The sequence below is a fragment of the Bombus vosnesenskii genome, unplaced genomic scaffold (assembly GCF_011952255.1).
Source record: "Bombus vosnesenskii isolate JDL3184/JDL3185 unplaced genomic scaffold, Bvos_JDL3184-5_v1.1 scf7180000013264, whole genome shotgun sequence".
Lineage (NCBI taxonomy): Eukaryota > Metazoa > Arthropoda > Insecta > Hymenoptera > Apidae > Bombus > Bombus vosnesenskii.
The window spans coordinates 2,282,855-2,300,403 of record NW_022882924.1 but is presented as its reverse complement, the minus strand read 5'-3'; the positions used below and the strand labels follow the sequence as shown (position 1 = coordinate 2,300,403).

Genomic DNA, 17,549 nt, shown 5'->3' with positions numbered 1-17,549 from the left:
CATCACAACGCATCGATAGGGATGGAACCGAGGCCAGGTCGAACGTCAAAGATCCAGAGGGTAGGGGCGAAACGGTAGCTCTTTCGTCGCTACAATTTCTGCTTACGTATTACCGCGACGCATAACTGCTACGTTATCAAAGGAGAATGGCGCTCGGAGAATTTCCGGCTTCATAGTTAACCTACTGCGTGCGCACGGCCACTGACCCGGTGCGCCCGGCTTTGGAAATCTTTGGAATTGTTCGCGCGTCAAAAGCCATTGTTCCGGCAATGTTGTCACGAGAATAATTCTCGGTTCGTTGTCACGCGGATTTACGAATTCTTTTTAAGATTTTCAACCCTTTTTTTCCCGCCGTTCCGTCATTGTTGTCGTTCCTCGGCGTTAATCGCGTTAATCGCTGTTTCAAAATATGCATTTAAGCGTGTATACATTGTCTCGTACAACGTGCGTTATCTTTTCTCTCGTGTTTTCCCTTTCTCCGTATTAGCAAGGTACATTGTTCTTCCCTTTTCTTCCTTTTAGGCTCTTTTTTCTCGTTTTAGTTTGCGTCGAATGATGCCGGTTAAACGTCAACCTCTGTTTCAAGCACAAAAATTGAAGGATATTAAGACAGGCGTGGATTTCGTTGACGTTGATGGTATTTTTCCACCTTATCTTTTTCCTATTTGTCGCGAGCAAAACTGGAAACTGCAAATACACGCGCACAATTGGAAATACCCTGCGCGTTTCCAAGTTCCTCTGTAGCATTTTTGCACCGGCGATTTTCCTAACTCGACCGTTCACATTCCACGGCCGTCGCGAGAACAGTTTGACATTGGTTTAATGCGTTTTTCAAATATTCAACGGATTAATAAATCGATCGGCACGCGAAATGGAATCTGAAATCAAGTTTTCGGAAGTAAACGGCTCGTCCAGTAGGGAGCGAAAAAAAGAAACGAATAAAAAATATCAAACGAGACAAAGGTAGAAAAAAATCGCGTTCGTGTTGTTTCGATCCCAGACGAAAAATTTCCACGTGGCAACGAAGGAAAGTGCATTGGCTCGCAAATTTGTTTCCGCCATTTTCGTACGTTCGTTCTCGCGTCAATATGACACGTGCATCTCTTTGGATTTACTTTTTAATCGACGACCTTGCTCACCGCGAACGTATTAAAACATCCGAGAAGAAAATGTCAAACGAAATGACACGAGAAAATTTTACATACAAGCGATCGAATAAGTACAGAGGCATAGTTAATGCAACGTTTAACATGCTATCAGTCGTTTCCTGCGGAAAAAACACATTGATCCGAAAAGAAAATTGCGGCAACGGACAATTCGACCAATTCGATACAATTCGCCAATCTAATAGCCAGCAGGAGTACGCTAAAACCCGATAATATTTTCAGATCAAAGTCAATCTCTTTCTTCTTTTTTTCCTCACATTTCATCTTACTCCAACCTTTGTCTCACGTTACACCAATTACTTCTTCTTCCTATTTTGTCTTTCGTTTTCGCGCGCTTCCTTCTCTATACACTACTCTTTTTCATCTTCTTTTCCACGTTATTCTCTGCTCGTTACACACCACCGCTCCCCAATCCTCTTCTCCTCATATAACGCGTCATTCACTTTCTTTTTCACTCTATATATTTTTCAAGCTTCTATTTTCCTTAAATCTCGGTTCGCCACTTTCCCACATTTTTCCTCCAAGCACCCTCCGTCCTTTTTTTTCACCAGACCGATAACCCAACTCTTGGCCGTCGCGTTTCAACTTATCCCCCGTATAATTCATTCTTCCACGCCGCGATCTCGCGCTGAATTCTCTACGGCCACTTCTCGCCGGTTAGATACTCGGCCGCAATCAAAATGGAACGTCTGTCTCGAAACGGCGCACCTGTTACCGCTCACGGGAGCTGAAAACTTCGCCGTTCCACCTGTCATCGTTCTCACCGCGAACGCTAATTGGATTGAAAAAAGAAACGGATAATGTAGGATAGAGGAAAAACAGGAGGATGGAAGAACCATAATGGAGACAAGGGAAGAGAGTAGAAAAAGAAATGAGAAAAAGCGGTACGGTCGTCACTTACCTTATCGCCATACTCTTCGCTTTCAAGTGATGCCATCGCTGGTTCATCTCGTCCAGACGTCGTTGCAGCATAACCGCGTCATCCTGGCTGGCCAGAGAACTCAACAGCTTCCGGCCAGTACCATTCAGGGATGCGTACACGTCTCGGTGTGTCTCGATTTCCGATTGCAGGTCCTGAAACATCCAAACAAAAGGTAACGTAAATTTTTCTCTTCCAGCGTTGCTAATTTTGTATTATATAAGAACTGAATTTTTAATGGTTAATGTCAATCCTCAATTAGTATGGGTTTTATTTTCAGACGATGTACAACGAAGAGCATAGGTTAAATATTACGTAGAATTTTAGTACGTTTTTCGTTACAGTTTATATTGTGCGTTGTAGGCGACGAAGGCTATCGATAAGATTTTTAATACAATTAAAAATAAATAATTCAATATTAATTCAAATTATTGTAGTCACCATGATCCAATGATGCCAATTGAGAATTGTTTTTATTCTCTTTATTGGTAAATATTAATTTAGTAAAATTAGCGAGAACTATCGCTCCTATTCCACTAAATTGAACGTTTGTTTAATTTAATACGTTTCTACGATCAGTATTGTCGTATATATCAGTATTGTATGTTTGGTTTCTGTAATAAATTAAGTTGTGCCTATGAAAAGGACAACGCTTCCCAAACCCAAATAAATTTTTCCATTTCTCGTATTCTCGTGACGAAAAACAGAAGTGGCAAAAATGTCGATCGACGCGTTACTCGTACAAACTAATCAAAACTGTGCAGGATTGAACTGGGATACGGAACTTCAAACAGAGACATTGTAACCAACTGTAACACAAGCGAAAAGCGTAACTTCATAGCGTAGCGTATACAGAAGCGTTAAGAACAAACAATATATAAAATAAAAAGCGATCGATACAAATTACCGTGTACGATGAAATTTACGATCGTTGCGTAATCATCGCGCAAGCTAATTTTGCCACTAGTTAAAATATCTCGTGATCAACGAACGATGTTATTATCGAAGAAACATTCCATGTCAGCGTGAAATATTCGACGTAGAAAATTTCAAGAATTCGCGCAATATTGCCCTGGGATTTTCTCGACGGGAGAGTACCCTGTGGAAAGTATACGCCGAAAATAGGGGCAAAAGAGAACAGTGTTTCGTCATCGTGATGACGTGAATTGCGGCGAACGCTTGGCCAGAAGTGATTTATGCCGGGTTCCCCATGTACGTCCAAGCTTTGGGTCCACAGTTGACGTGCGCCGATGAAAATAAATCGAGGTCGATGCAAGTGAATTAAGAAATATTCGTTGCCCCGCGCTCTATATACTCCACGAAATTTCCACAGGTAGCAGGATCCGAACAGGAAAATTTTCGTTCAAAATCAAACGTAAAACATGGTTTCGTTTCTGCAACTTGCTACTCGCCGTAAGCGGATTTCACATTTTTCCATTCCTTTCTCGTGCATCGTAAAATCGATGCAGATGCAATCGGTGATTTAGGAGAAACACTGTTTTATGGAAATTTATTTATGGATACTGTGTATATATTGGTATTTACAGCGAAAGATGTATAGCCTCTCTCTGTTTTGGAATTTAAATTTATATGGTTTATGTAAAGGCTAAATTCTAAAAAGTAAAAAAGTATGGCGTCACATTGAAGCACTTACTGTTAAATTGTACATGCGTTTTGCCAAATTGTATCTATACTAAATTGCATAATACGTACCGTACTAAATCGCAACTGTAACTACCTGCTACTAAATTGCGACTGTAACTACATGTTACTAAATTGTACATGTTGTACATTTACAGTTTAATAAATTTAGTAGTATCTAGTTAGTTAATTTAGATCCTTCAAAAATAACGGAACATCCTTTCGCTTTTTACAATTTATCGTTCGTATAAATACTATACGAATGATTGGTTGTACCATAAAAGTGTCGAGGAAATATTCTTACGGCGAATATCCACGATTCAAATAGAAACTAGCGACGAGACTAGCTTTAAGGGATGATCATCCAACTACTGTACAATTCCGTTAAAGCCGACTGTCGAAAAGAAACCGTATGAATCATCCAAACGTTCTAACCGTGCAATTTTAAACTACCCTCAAAATCCTACGAACCTCCCCATTCACAATCATCCTCTTCACAATGAATTCTCCATTCGCTGTGAAGGTATAGTTCGCCAAAAACCACCCCTAACGCACAATGAAATCTGTCGTAAGAAATGATTAAACAGACGGAATGTCATCCTGTGACGATCAGACATTCAGGTCACAGCGGAGTTAAGAAGAATCGGTGAATATCCAAAAGCCTAAGAGAGGGTATTTTCGTTGGAAAAGAAAGCCACTCGTATGTTCCATCCTGTTGGCGAATTTTCTCCACTACGGGGGATGCGGACAATAATTCAATAGCCTTTCTTCTCGGGCCACGGATGTTAACTTCTATAATTCAAACAAGTACAGATTGAAAGTCGTTCCGGAATTGAATGCACGCTGTTTTCCGTTTCGCATCTCCGTTTTGCGACTCTACTAGTTTACTGTAGATAGATGATAAATAAGTTATAAACGAATAGTTAACCAGCGAAGAGTTTGATTAAAAGATGACCTCGCGTTCTAAATAATAGACTGAGCATTTCTACGAGTTTATGGGGAAATTTGAAAATGCGAAATATATAAATATTTGAATATGCAGAAATACGTAAAATATCTAAAGCGTAGTATTCTCTATGATATTTAATAGGTAAAAAAATTTCCTATCTTGGTTTTTTTTTTAAATTATATTCAAAAAATATGAACTTGCATAAAATAATTGGCAATCTATGAAGTAATCGGTGATTTCTGGGCTACTGCGAGTTCTAAAACGAGGGTCCCCTGAGTTTCACTGAAGTTTTCAGTTAGAAAAGCCAAAACTATTGGAATTCGGGAATTCTATGGAAGAGATATTTTTTCCAAACACGAATCTCTCTTGAATCAACGCAGTTGACGCGTGTAAAGGTTGCATCATAAAACGTAGACGATTCCATGGCAGAGAATGTACCGAGAGTGATGCACAGCTCCGGCGGAATTTATGTGGGCGATAACACTTTCGGAGAACCGACTGTTCGCCATTTCAGATGGAAAACGTTGGCTCGCAAATTGTTAGTTTGTAAAAGGTATTTGAATTTTTTACGATCGCCATTGTATCATCTAATGAAATATCGTTCACGCTGGAAATGTTTGAAAAATCCTATCGTTCCTTTTGATATTTCTTTTAAAAGATTGCACAATAAAATGATAAAAAGGTTGATTTAAACGAATTATGGAATAAAAAGTATCGACAGTCGTAAAAATAACAAGATATCTGGAATTGATTGGTATAGTGGAACAGCTGCTGCATGGCTTTTTTATCGCTCCTACGTGTTCGACGCGGTAAAGTTGCGTCCACAATTTACGGTACAACCTGTACACCGGAGAGGAAGAGCGGCAAACATAGATGGCAAATATTGTGGTACACGATGTGCAGCGGTGCAAGGAACTTGTTTCAAAAGCGTCGGGGTACATCCATCAAAACGCTTTTCGTCAGAGTGCTGGTCGAAAGTGCGAATCGGTGACGTTTAATTGGAACACCAGATATCTGAACGATGAAGTTTGATAGCTGTGGTTGGATTAATCGTCGGCCGAGTATACGCCAACGTTCACACACGTTGAAAATTCTCCATTTTATTATACTGCGTTGTTTTTTGTATTACCGTAGAAATGTAGTATGTGTGAAACGATAGAAAAATTGTTATGTCCTTGTCCAGTCGTGAACGTAAACAACGAGTAATCTTATTCTTCTATTATCCGTATATGTATGCAGAAAATGCAAAAAGCGATCGATTGCCTGATCAACGTCCAATCTCATTCGCTGATCCAGCTCGAACTGCTGTACTTAGGAAAAGTGAAATTTGCACGCTATACTTTCTTTACAACGTGGGATAATTCTCTACGATAATGTTCTATTTCGCAGAAAAGAGTTTAGAGAAGAAAGCTAACACTTTTCTGCTGTTTGCCAATCAAGTATCACATCGTAGGATACCGATCGATCTCGAAGAGGCTGGAGGATACGATACGCCGTCTTAACGGCGCACTTTCAATGCAGATTAAATTTTCCGAGTAATGGGTGAGTATAAAGTGACCCCGGTGAACCGATGCAAAGAAGAAAGAAGCGTTTAGAAGAAATTCGATGGGTAGATGGGCTGGAAAAAACGCAAAATGTAAAGGGTTTTTAGCCAGTCGACGGCGCTCGTGCTTCTTATCGGACCAACCGCCCTGCAATTACGCAAATAGCGCGTTATCGATGGCGCGTCATGAACGATAAAATCGCTCCATTTTTCCTCCGCCTGTCCTTTTTCCTTTCGTTCTCTACAACTTTAGTTTTCGCGAAAATATAGAAGGAAGGACTCGGAAGATTTTCGCTGGTGATTTTATCCTTCGTTTAAACTCATATATACAGGAAATTAATTGTCGAGACGCTTGATAATGAAGTTCACGTGAAAGTCTAGATGTACGGAGTATTCCGTGCGACACCGTTGAAAACGCAGCAGAATACTTCGTCACGTTCCAATATCGTTTCAATATCGTAATATTCTTGTAATACTCTAGAGGCCAGTGTGACGATTCGTAGAACTGCAGAAGGTTTCGCGATATTGTTGCAAATTTTTAATTACTCCGACGGTTACGCGAAAGCTTCGTAACAATTTTCAGATTACTCAGAAATTTCTGTGAATATGCATTTTTAATTCATCGCGTTCCAAGTTCCTTTTTACAAAGCTACAAAATGGTATATATATATATATAGTTAAGAATGTAAAATTAAAAAAAGAATGTTTTTACAGCTTATTCTCTTTGCCAATATCACGTGTTTAATAGACCGTTCTTTATGCGTCCAACTAGTTTTGCAATCTGCGTATTTTACAGTTTCAAATATTCCATAAATGCAAAATATCGGCAGTACAGCGATTAAAAAATTACGAGTCACAAAATGACCCGGCTGCTCGATTATCTCAGTGACGATCCGCGCAAACATCGGTAATTAAATCAATTTCGCGTGCGTTTGTATGGCCACGATTCAATTAGAGCGGCGAATCCTTACGCTCGAATCGAAGTGCAGGTTTGCCCGCGGCGAAGCGAGAAGCATATTACCTGTTCCCATGCCAAGGACGTAATATTACGTCTGGGAGGCGAGATCGCTTTATTGCCTGGTGTTGCGGCTCCTGATAATATTTCGAACACATGGCGTACACACGTAATTGCCAAAGGAAAACACGGTTACGCGGCCGCCTCGCGAATAATATCCACGTTCCATCAATCATCGAACGCGAAACACGTAACGAGCCGAGATATTCCGAGCCGCGACGAGACAAACGACTTCCTTCGTTAATTACGCTATTTACGATCGGCTGACGACGCTTCAAATTCTTTCACGTAGCACCTAACACGTTTAAACAATGTTGTTTTATCGCTATATCATCCTGCAGTGCGTATGACGATCGACTTAAATCAAACGAAAGAGGAAACTGCTGTGATCGAGTCTATAAAAATTTGTTATTATTATCCTCGTCCTGCGAGGGTAAATTTAATATCTTGCTTGTCTCGTACAATGATTTATTAAGCAATAACGTTTGCGAATCGACAAGAGGTAGATCGTACAGAGAAACAGAGTTTTAAAAAGTCCTGCTTAGACTTTAAGCGATATAAACCTTTATGGTCAGACAACTTTTCAAAAGAGTTTATTAATATCAGATATAATTTCGCTTATAAAATATTCCTCTTTTTAAGTTATTAGCAAACGTGTTACCGCAGGAGAAAATTGAATAAACAAATTTCGCTAATAATATTATTTTAGTTACGCCTGGTGACTTCATCGATGGCGGTTGTGATTCGAATTACCAACGTTCTTTTGTTCGTTTAATTCAGACAATGTACTGTATATTAATTGTAGTCATATCAAAGCATAATTCTCTTTCAGGTTTCTAATTTCTAGACCGTTCATCTAAATTTCATTCATATACGTCCAATTTTCGTGACATTTTCAGCAAACTTCATACATATTCCGTATTAACGTTCTGCGGCTACTCAAGCTGGATAATCGAATTCAAACCAGAGGTCTGTAAACAAAATTCGCGTCGCAATACTCTCCGTAAATCCCTGTCAAATTTTCCAGCCGGATTCCAGGATTCCAGCCTTGCCGAACCTCAATTTCCACTGCCAACTGTTTAGCATTGCTAGCTCTCTGCGACGTGGCTTCCGCCGATGCTACCCGTTCGTCTTTTCGTTGTGTCGTTCACAGGAATTTTCTTCCTTTTTACTCTAATTCCAGCAATTTCGAACATCAATCTATGCGCAGACGAGCAATACGACGTCGCGCAGTGGTCCACGGTTAAACGACTAACCGTGAAAGTTTCGTCGAACTTCAATGATTTCTGAACTAACGCGTTTTATTATCTACTTGCAATTTTCTACCCCTAAGGATCGAGTTTACTTCTCACCATTATTTCATTTATCTCTCCTTCGATTCTTCGAAGATCTTTAGTTTTAATCTCCATCGTTCCTGTAGAATACGTTCCAATCGACAATGCAGATTTTATCGTCTTCACCATCAACTAATATCCCGTGCAAGTTTGATAGCGTATTCCTATCCTCGGCGATATTCTTTTATACGCACGATAAACGTTTCAATTGCACGGTTATTAAATAGTTTCGATTAATTTCATTGTAGCTTGACAAAACGGACGAGCAACGCGACATCGTAGTAAAAATCGTGGAAAATCGCTATGAAATTGAACAAAATTCTATTTCGAACGGTGCACGCGAATATGCAATCCCGTTATCGAAAATGTAAAAGCGGCTAAAAGCTTCGCGCCGTTGCTATAATATGGCAACGACGTCGTGCCGTTTATCCGCGTCAATTCTCTAAAATTTAATCGATCCCATTGGGCACGATGAAAATTTTACATGATACGAAGACGAGCCATTCCGTCGGAAACGACGGAGGGTCGAGCATAATTCAAAGGGGCTTCGTCTTTCGAAGCGGCCTGTTCCACGTGACGTATTTAATCGGCAGTGTCAAGCTTAATCAATGTCTGACACTTAGGCGGTCGGTGACGTGCACGCTGGCGAGGATTTCTAACGGGGAATTGCCGATTACCCGTCGGTATACCGAGATTCCTCGACTGTTCCGCCAGTTGAGAGAGCTCCTTCCCTTGGAGGCGTTACTCCGCAGGGACAAAGCCGGCGAATTTACGTGATCTATGGACGAGACGACCTAAACGGCATTCACATAGAGCCGTGCAACCTTCTTAGCGGTTTGTCACGTCGCGTCGTTGAATGATTTTGCGCGGAAGTTTTGCGAATCGTTAATAAATCGTCGTTTCATTATTTTATGACTGTCGCTATCGCGAGATACCTTTCTCTTATTACAATAATAAGCGTAATGATTATAATGATACGAAGTTGCTTTGCCGGTTATAAATGTTAGGATGCATAATGGCTATATTTATGGAGAAGATCTAACTTTTACTTTGTTTGATATTGTACGTATATTATTATATAATGCGCGTATGATGGGAACGAAGTAACAGGTTTGTTGTAAGATAATTGGCGAATAAGAGCAACGTTCCAATGCCTATGATCGATAATGTATTAATTTTTCGACATCGATTAAGCACACCGTCAATCTCTTGTAGTCCAAAACACGTAATAACATTGAACTCGATATTCTATTTCACTCGATTCTTCATAGTTGTAACGTGTAAATCATATTATCTCTTGTTAGAAATGGATTCGATAAAGATACGTGCTACGTAACATAAATGTATCATCGATTGTAAAAATATCGAGTATGAATCGGTTGGAATCAAATTCCAAATGCTGTTCGGACTGCAAAGGATCGAGCGTGCCCCCTGTCGGTTTTCAACATTTTTTTTTTCCAGTTTCGTACATGTAGTTGTAGTAGCAAAATGGTTCTTCGAAATCACCGGTGAAATTGAAAACTTTGCGCCACTTTCGAATGGTTGGCTCTTTGATCAGATTAGTAGATCGAAAGTTTCGAATGGAAATGGAGTGTGTTCAGCAAGCGATGGAACTAATACTGGATATACTTCTCTATCGAATTGTTCATCGTTCCATTTGGATTTCGTTTTCCAATTGTTTTCCCAGTGATTCATACCTTTTTTCATTTAATCACCGACGCGGCTTCGCAAAAATGACTGAATTCGCCGCTTTTTTTTCCGAAACCCGCTGAGAGGATCGTTTCTCTCTACACGAGATCGCAAACAAACCTTATTGAGAAAAAATATTTTTCTGTTAATTGCCCTAGCTATTGCTGACTCGAAGGTAGATTCTCGTATCCACGTCATCGTCTACGATGATTCTATAGTACACAAAAAAAAAAAAAAAAAAATAAACAAACTGCAATTCTATTTTGTTATTTATACATTTTACTGTCTCGTTCTACATCGGAAAAAGAAAATCAATAAACAAGCTTTTTTTTATCATCGATTAGATTCTGTTCGCCGGAGAGACTGAAACAATTTTTTGGATCTAATAATTTCTTCACTTAGGAGTTCCCTGTCTGTTTATCTGTCATTTCATTTCTCTTCAAAATAAATTATATGATATTTACATCTATAGAAACTAAAACGAACGATTTAAGAGTTGCAACGTTGCATAAATGGCTGACTACGATATAACAGAGATATTCTTTTTTAAATCTCTCAAGCTACCTATTTCGAATAACATGTGAACCGCAAGATAAACCAAAGATAATCACTGCTCGTCTCAAACGTATCGTCGTGAACGATCAAACATAGGCGTTTACCTGTTCGAAGAGATGCAGTTCTGCCAGCAGCATGTAGGAAATGTAGATATACCGTGCGTCGTCCGGTTTCTGCTTGCCACGTGCTCCCCGAGGGAGGTTCCCCTGAAGGGTGGCACGCCCCCCGGGCCAGGTGCCCCCTTTGCGCACACTATCACGATAATCCACCGTAATTACGTACCCGGAAGTTTCACCCTCATCACCCCAACTGTCCAACCCTCTCCTCCAACGTTCCACGTCCTTTACCTGTTCACTCTCTTCGATTTCGACGTTTCGACACTCGATAAATACACGCACGGATTTCCGCCGCTGTCCTCGCACATCCTCCTGCGTCCTCTTTCGTTCCACCACACTGTGTCAGGCATTTTTCTCTCTCGTAATTCTCACCCTCGCACCCACGCACTCCGTTTGGCGACTAACGCGCTTGTTTTCACCGTGATCGACGCAGCAGCTGTATGCAAATGCCACGGCATTTGCTCGAATTATCGATCACTGATTAAACGTTGCACACGGATCTTGTCTGAACGGGTGTCGCGTGATACGTGCGTGCATTTCATACGGCTGACCGATAGCCGTGCAACAGAAAAATCCAGGAACACGTGTCGCGATTTATCGGCAAACACATTTTAAACAGCCGCGCTAATGAGCACTCGGAACGCTTTGCCTCCAGTTTTTGTCAATAATCGGCGTTTCTATTGGTTGTCGTCGATGGTAGGAGATTGGGTGCCGAGTTGAACGTTCGTCGAACATTGCGCAAGTTACGAAGAAAGATTCGCGGACGAATTTGAAGACGAAGAAATTGTATGTACGTCTCGCTGCACTTAATTGTGACTGGGTGTAAACGCGGAAGAAGAAAGAAAAATAATAGTACTCTGATGGGACTGATTTCAGTTTTGTAAATTTACGCGTTTAACGAAGCGGAAGTTTGGATCGTATTAATTAATTTATTCAGGGACGACGATTTTCTGAGAAGTTTTAGTCGCACGCTGAAATGCTGGACATTTCGAGTGTATAGTTATTATTCTTTATTTTGTTTTCAGTCACTTTTAAAGGTCTTGTTTAAGTTTTTCTTTTTTTTTTACTAGTTTTCACTTAAGCGGTAAATACAATTTTCAGTTGAGTTTGGTTCGAACAATCAAGGTTCCATCCGTTTTTATCCAAAGGGAAACTCTTAGCTCATACAAGTGCTATCAAATACATCACAACGTCAAGAGCACATCGACTCCATTGTTAGAGAAAATCCAATTCCTTGGAGAAAAATTGGCTTCTTTATCCCCAGATGGATCAAACAAACGATTGCCAATTACACGAACGTTATTCAGTTTCTTATAGGAAACTATCTATTTTATAAACAGTAACATGTCTTTTCCGTTCCAATTATTATTGATTCTTAGATTTCAGACTAGAAATCTAAAGAATAAAGAAAATTCCAACTATGAAAAAGTCAGCGAGACAATGCGCTCCAATTCTAACAGCGTAATTTCCCACTTACGACCTAACGATCTCCTCATAAAAATTTCTATTACTTTCTAGATTTCGCTATGTTACCGAATTAAAAGACAGAAAGAATTTTAACTACAGAAGCTGAACAGGAAAATCAACCGCAAGTCGAGCTACGTAATTTTCCATTCATAACATCAATTACCAACTATCTAACAGTCATTTTGACCCGTGTGAAGCACAGGTACATATAGAGAGGTACAAAAGCCATCGATTTCAGCCGGAGAAACGATTAGTTCTTGCAGGATTCGAATAGGACGCATCGTGTCAGGCACACGTCCTGGCCATTGTTACGTGGAATCCAATTCCTCGAAGAAAAATTATCCCTTTATCCCAGAAGGGGTTGAACAAACGGCGCTCGAAAGAGGGTTGAGCACTCTCTATCTTGTTACGAAATCAATGACGCGTGTCCACCTCCTTTCTCGAAGCGAGAGCTGGATAAAATGTGGCCTCGAGAATGGAATAGGGGCGCATTCTGTCGGATTAGAAAGCGAGCCATCTTCCTGGACCCGATTGGAACGAGGCTGTGAGACTCTGGTGGCGATCAAAATAAAATATACGAGACGCGGAATCGGGCTACGGGGATGAATAATGCATCGAACGAACAGCTTGTGGTAAGTAACGAGGCGGATTTGTAAAACATCAGGCCTCAACCCTGTCACCACATCCCCGATGAACCGCAAATAATTTAGCTACGTTTCACGCGGTAGTCGACAGAAACGAATTCCACTGATTTTCTTCTTTCCTTATCGAGCAGGATCCCTCGCTATTGAAAATGTATGACGGAGGATTTTTTTACTAATTAATTTTTTTAATTAATGGACAAGAGCATTTTGATATCACACATGTGATAAAAGTAATTGCAAGTTGACGAGCAATAGGAAAAAAGTAAGAAGAAGTAAAAGGTATAACAAACCACTAAAGTCAAGCGTATAATACTTTTACGATGATTAGTAGTCATCGATTACGATGAGATATCGTCGAAAGTATAGCTTTACATAATAGCCGAAGTTCGTGACTTGAATTAGGAAACATACGAAGTTTTCTTCGCGAGAATGATGGAGATTTGAAAAATAATTTGATTGGTTGAAGATTTTTCCGAAGTGTCGATACAAAGGATTGGTAATTTTTGAAGTATTTTTCTCATTTAGAATCGTTTCTTTTCTTTAAACCGTTTTGATACTTATAAGTAGATTTAATCCGAGATAAACGAGCAGGATAACGAGTCTGAATAAAATATACGATATTCGAAAGATAAATCTTGATTTTTCTCTTCGTTCGAATGATTCCATCTTATTGTCCGTTCTAACACTTTCGTAAACCTGAATCTTTGTCTTTTCGAATCTTCTTATCTTCGTCGAGAAGATAAAACCAAGTGGAATTAAAAAAGAAGAAACGAATATTCGCGTGAAATATAAATCTATTCATAGAAAATTTTTCGAGACCCCTTTCGTCGTTTATGAAACTCCATTATCCCTTGGAGAATTGCACCGTTGGCATTGGGAAACGCGAGACAATAACTCGATCCGAGATTAGCGCGTCGTTTCGCTTCGAAATCGAATATTATTTCTTGAAACGAAGTTCCCGACGGCTCGTGGGAATTTTCAGAAGCATAAGGTGTGTTCCCCTTTAGATTGATAACAATTTCCAGCGAATGAAATGCAAAGTGAATGTCGTACTTGCAAACGAGTTCGAAGGGAGTCCCGTCGTCACTTTTTCGCCTCACGCGGACTCAACGAGGGAAAAAGTCTCTTTCTGGAGGACGAAAAGAACGAAAAGTTGCCGGCGAATAACTCGAGTTCTAGGGCCTTCAACGATGCAGATTTCTTCGTTGTTCCGACTAACTGTGACAATCACGGGAAACTCTCTGTATATTCTTCGGATAAAGTCGGATGGCAGCTTTTATGATGGATTAAAAAAATCTGTCACGAAGCAAAGAAAAGTTCGCGAAACTACCACTTCCCCGATAATTCGCAAGTTCCTCGATTCTATTTATTATTTCTTTTCTTTTCATAACTTCGATATCTTTTAGGAACAATAAGAAAGGAAGAAAAATCGAATGAAAGAAGAACGCAAGACATTATAAATGTATCAGTTTTTTCTAATCTTTACACGTCTGTGAATTCGACCAAGCGTTCCATAAGCGCCAGCTTATTGGATATTTATTTAAAAACTACGAGACATAACATAGAAACGTGTAACTCGGATCTGTTAACTTTTCTTACCGTTTCAATTTCATTAACAAAGATATTATATCTAAAATTGCAAAGTATAAAATTGTCATAACTGGGCTTGATTTTCAATCTCCTAATTATCAGTTAACTCGGTTAATACATTTATATTCATACGAAAGTGAGCGTGTGTTTAATCCAGACCTGTTCAATGCCTCAAACGTTAAAATATAATTTTAAAATCACGTTCCCAAAACTTCTAAAATATTCCTCGAACATTGAAACGTAGCTGCACGATATTTTTCTCCAAATCTCAAAATAAAAATTAATTCAACATCAAAAAGATCGCCAATACGTCAGACTTTGGTTTTTCATTCACTCGGTTGGTTTCCCCGCGACTACCAGACACGCGTCGTTCATTTTTTTCTCATCGTCGGTGGATAGGGGTTGGCAAAGCTACGGGTCGTCGACGGAACCCATTAACGGCGTCCACGGTTCGGCACTCTTTTTCCCCCCTCTGCTTTCGTCTCGATTCGTTTCGGACCCGACGAGAGGGCGAAGCCTGTCACACGAGCTTCGTCAAAAACTGAAACGAGAATCATTTCCCTTGCCCTTGTTCCCTCTGGCGGGGTAAGCAGGGACAGCAGCGGAGAAAATTTCATTTTAATATCATCTAAATGTCATGGCACCGCTGCAAACCGTACGGAAGAAGCGCCGCTGTCGTTTGTCTTCTGTCGAAAACACATGGCATAACTTTCGCGACGAGTGACTGCCAGAGAAACGAACGACAGAAAGAGCATCTCTCTTTTCGTCGAACGTTTTGACAAATAACGAAACAATTCCACGAATTTCGGTTATTACGCGCGCCGAGTTTGCGAACGTCATTTAGTTACTTGGAACGTATATGGATTAGCTTCTAATATCACAGAAGGCTACGGAAAAGATATAATATCGGAAGGATTGTCGTTCTTTTTTTAATTTACCCTGCAATTTATTATTATCTATAGCATTGCCGCTTGACAATCGAACTTATGGAGGTAAATCGTATTTTTTTTCTTCCAAGAATCGAACATTAATCATATAATTGGACAATGAAATTGAGAAATCGACGTAAAGAGGTCGGAGGTGATCGATCGAAAGCTCGTCGACACCGAAACTAAAATTGTATTTCGTCAGAGAATCGTTTACGCTTCTATACCAAGGCAAAGTTAAGTTCAGTTTACTCTATATACATATATCAATGGTATTTCCAAAACGAATTGTAAAGATCCAAATATTTAATGTATAAAGATCTAAAGATGAAACTACACCAAGAAATTACAACACTCCTATAATCTTTTACTGCTACCATATTCTTGATAGCTCTCAATTTTCCTTCAAGTTAAACTCGATGTCAGTGAGTTAAGGCGGAACTTCATTCTAAATATTAGGAATAGACATTACGCAGGCGAAGAAGGTTTCTCATAGAACGTATTAGCTTCACTCTTGTTTCGCGAGCAGTCAACGAGAATCTTGTTCAACGTACGAGAAGATCGAGGCGGATGTTAATACCGGTGGTTCAGGCTCTGATAGAGAAATTGGTGTACCAACCACCAACGTAATGTTACTGAAAGAGGCCGATGGGAACAAGGGATGGGTTAAGCGGCTTGCGGACGATTAGAGAGCGCCGCAGCAGCCATCGTCGCGCTCCAGCTTCATCCCCATTGGCGATCAAAACCCAACTACCTCGTGGTTCGGTTAAATACAAAGTACCGAAAACTGGCCTCTCTTTCTTCCTTTGTACCTTCTTTTCTGTTTTTTTTTTCCCGTTTCGTCCAAAATTTCCAACAGGATTTACCGCGAAATTTGTGCTTATAATCTTCTCTGCGCCTCGACTTTGAAGGACGTAGATTTTTTTCCATCGTAGGCTTCGTAGAAAAGTTTGCTTTGCTGGGTGATCCGAATTTAATAAAAAATCTGAATTCGAAAGGGTCTGGAGTTTAAAGATTTTAGATTCTGAAACTATCGCATACTAAGAATTCTGCATTTTGAAGATTCTAACGAGGCTTCTGAATCGTAAAGATTCAAAACGCGAAAGATGTTGGATTTGAAAAGTGGCGAATTCCAAAGATTCTGGATATGAAGACTCCAAGGACCGGGATTAAAAATCTGTTAATTTTCCAAGCTGGATTTCTTGAAATTTTGCATTCGTTACTGAAAAGGAAATATCCAATTTTCTAGGATCCTATAGTTGTTCCTTGGAGCCAAAGAAACTTCATACGTTTTCGTTCCCGCGCAAAGGAGGTCGATTTCCAAGGGGTCAAAGGCAAATAGACGAAAAGGCGTTAGCGCGAAACATGTCTATATCGGATATGAAACTTCCTTCGGGAGATGGAACGCAGGACATCGTGTACCAGCTACCGCATACTCGGGATATCTCCGGAATCGTAGCCGAGGTTCTCGGGAAAAGTTTCACGAAGGAACGTCGACAAAGATCGCGGAAATGTCGGGCCAAAGTCCGGTCAAGTGACCGGGGAAACTATCAGCATCCTCTAAAATCAAATTTCCTGTCCTCTAAAAAAAAAAAAGGGGGGAGAAAAAGGGAAGACTATAAAATACGTTCCTTCAAACACCGTCGAACTCAATGCTTTTTTTTCTTTTTTTGAAACATCAAAATGACTTCTTTAAAAAATACACCGACCAAACGCATGGAAAAAGATAAATCTTCGATAGAAATCCTAATATTCATTTGTCTCTACGCGTCTGCAAATAAAATTCGGTTTTCCATTCGTCGCCAGGGAAAGAATAAGCCCTCGTGAGTGATCCTGATGGTCAATAAACGCGGAGCGAGATATTTTCCGAACGCCAGGGATCGTATATCGACGACCAGTGAGAGATTTGACCAGCTATACCACGAAAGTGTTTTTTTTTCCTTCGACGAACCATTAGATCGAGTTTCACGATCGTGATCGACGGTCAACACTTTC

General features: G+C 40.0%; 1 protein-coding gene across 10 annotated transcripts in view; it reads right to left on the bottom strand.

Moving 5' to 3' along the window:
* LOC117238618 (dystrophin, isoforms A/C/F/G/H) overlaps positions 1–17,549 on the bottom strand; it is a 438,274-nt gene that overhangs the window by 96,946 nt on the left and 323,779 nt on the right. For all 10 annotated transcript variants that reach the window (XM_033503734.1, XM_033503710.1, XM_033503654.1 and 7 more), the window contains one exon: positions 2,068–2,240. In XM_033503734.1, the coding sequence (XP_033359625.1) occupies positions 2,068–2,240 (173 nt within the window). The remainder of the gene's footprint in view (positions 1–2,067; positions 2,241–17,549) is intronic.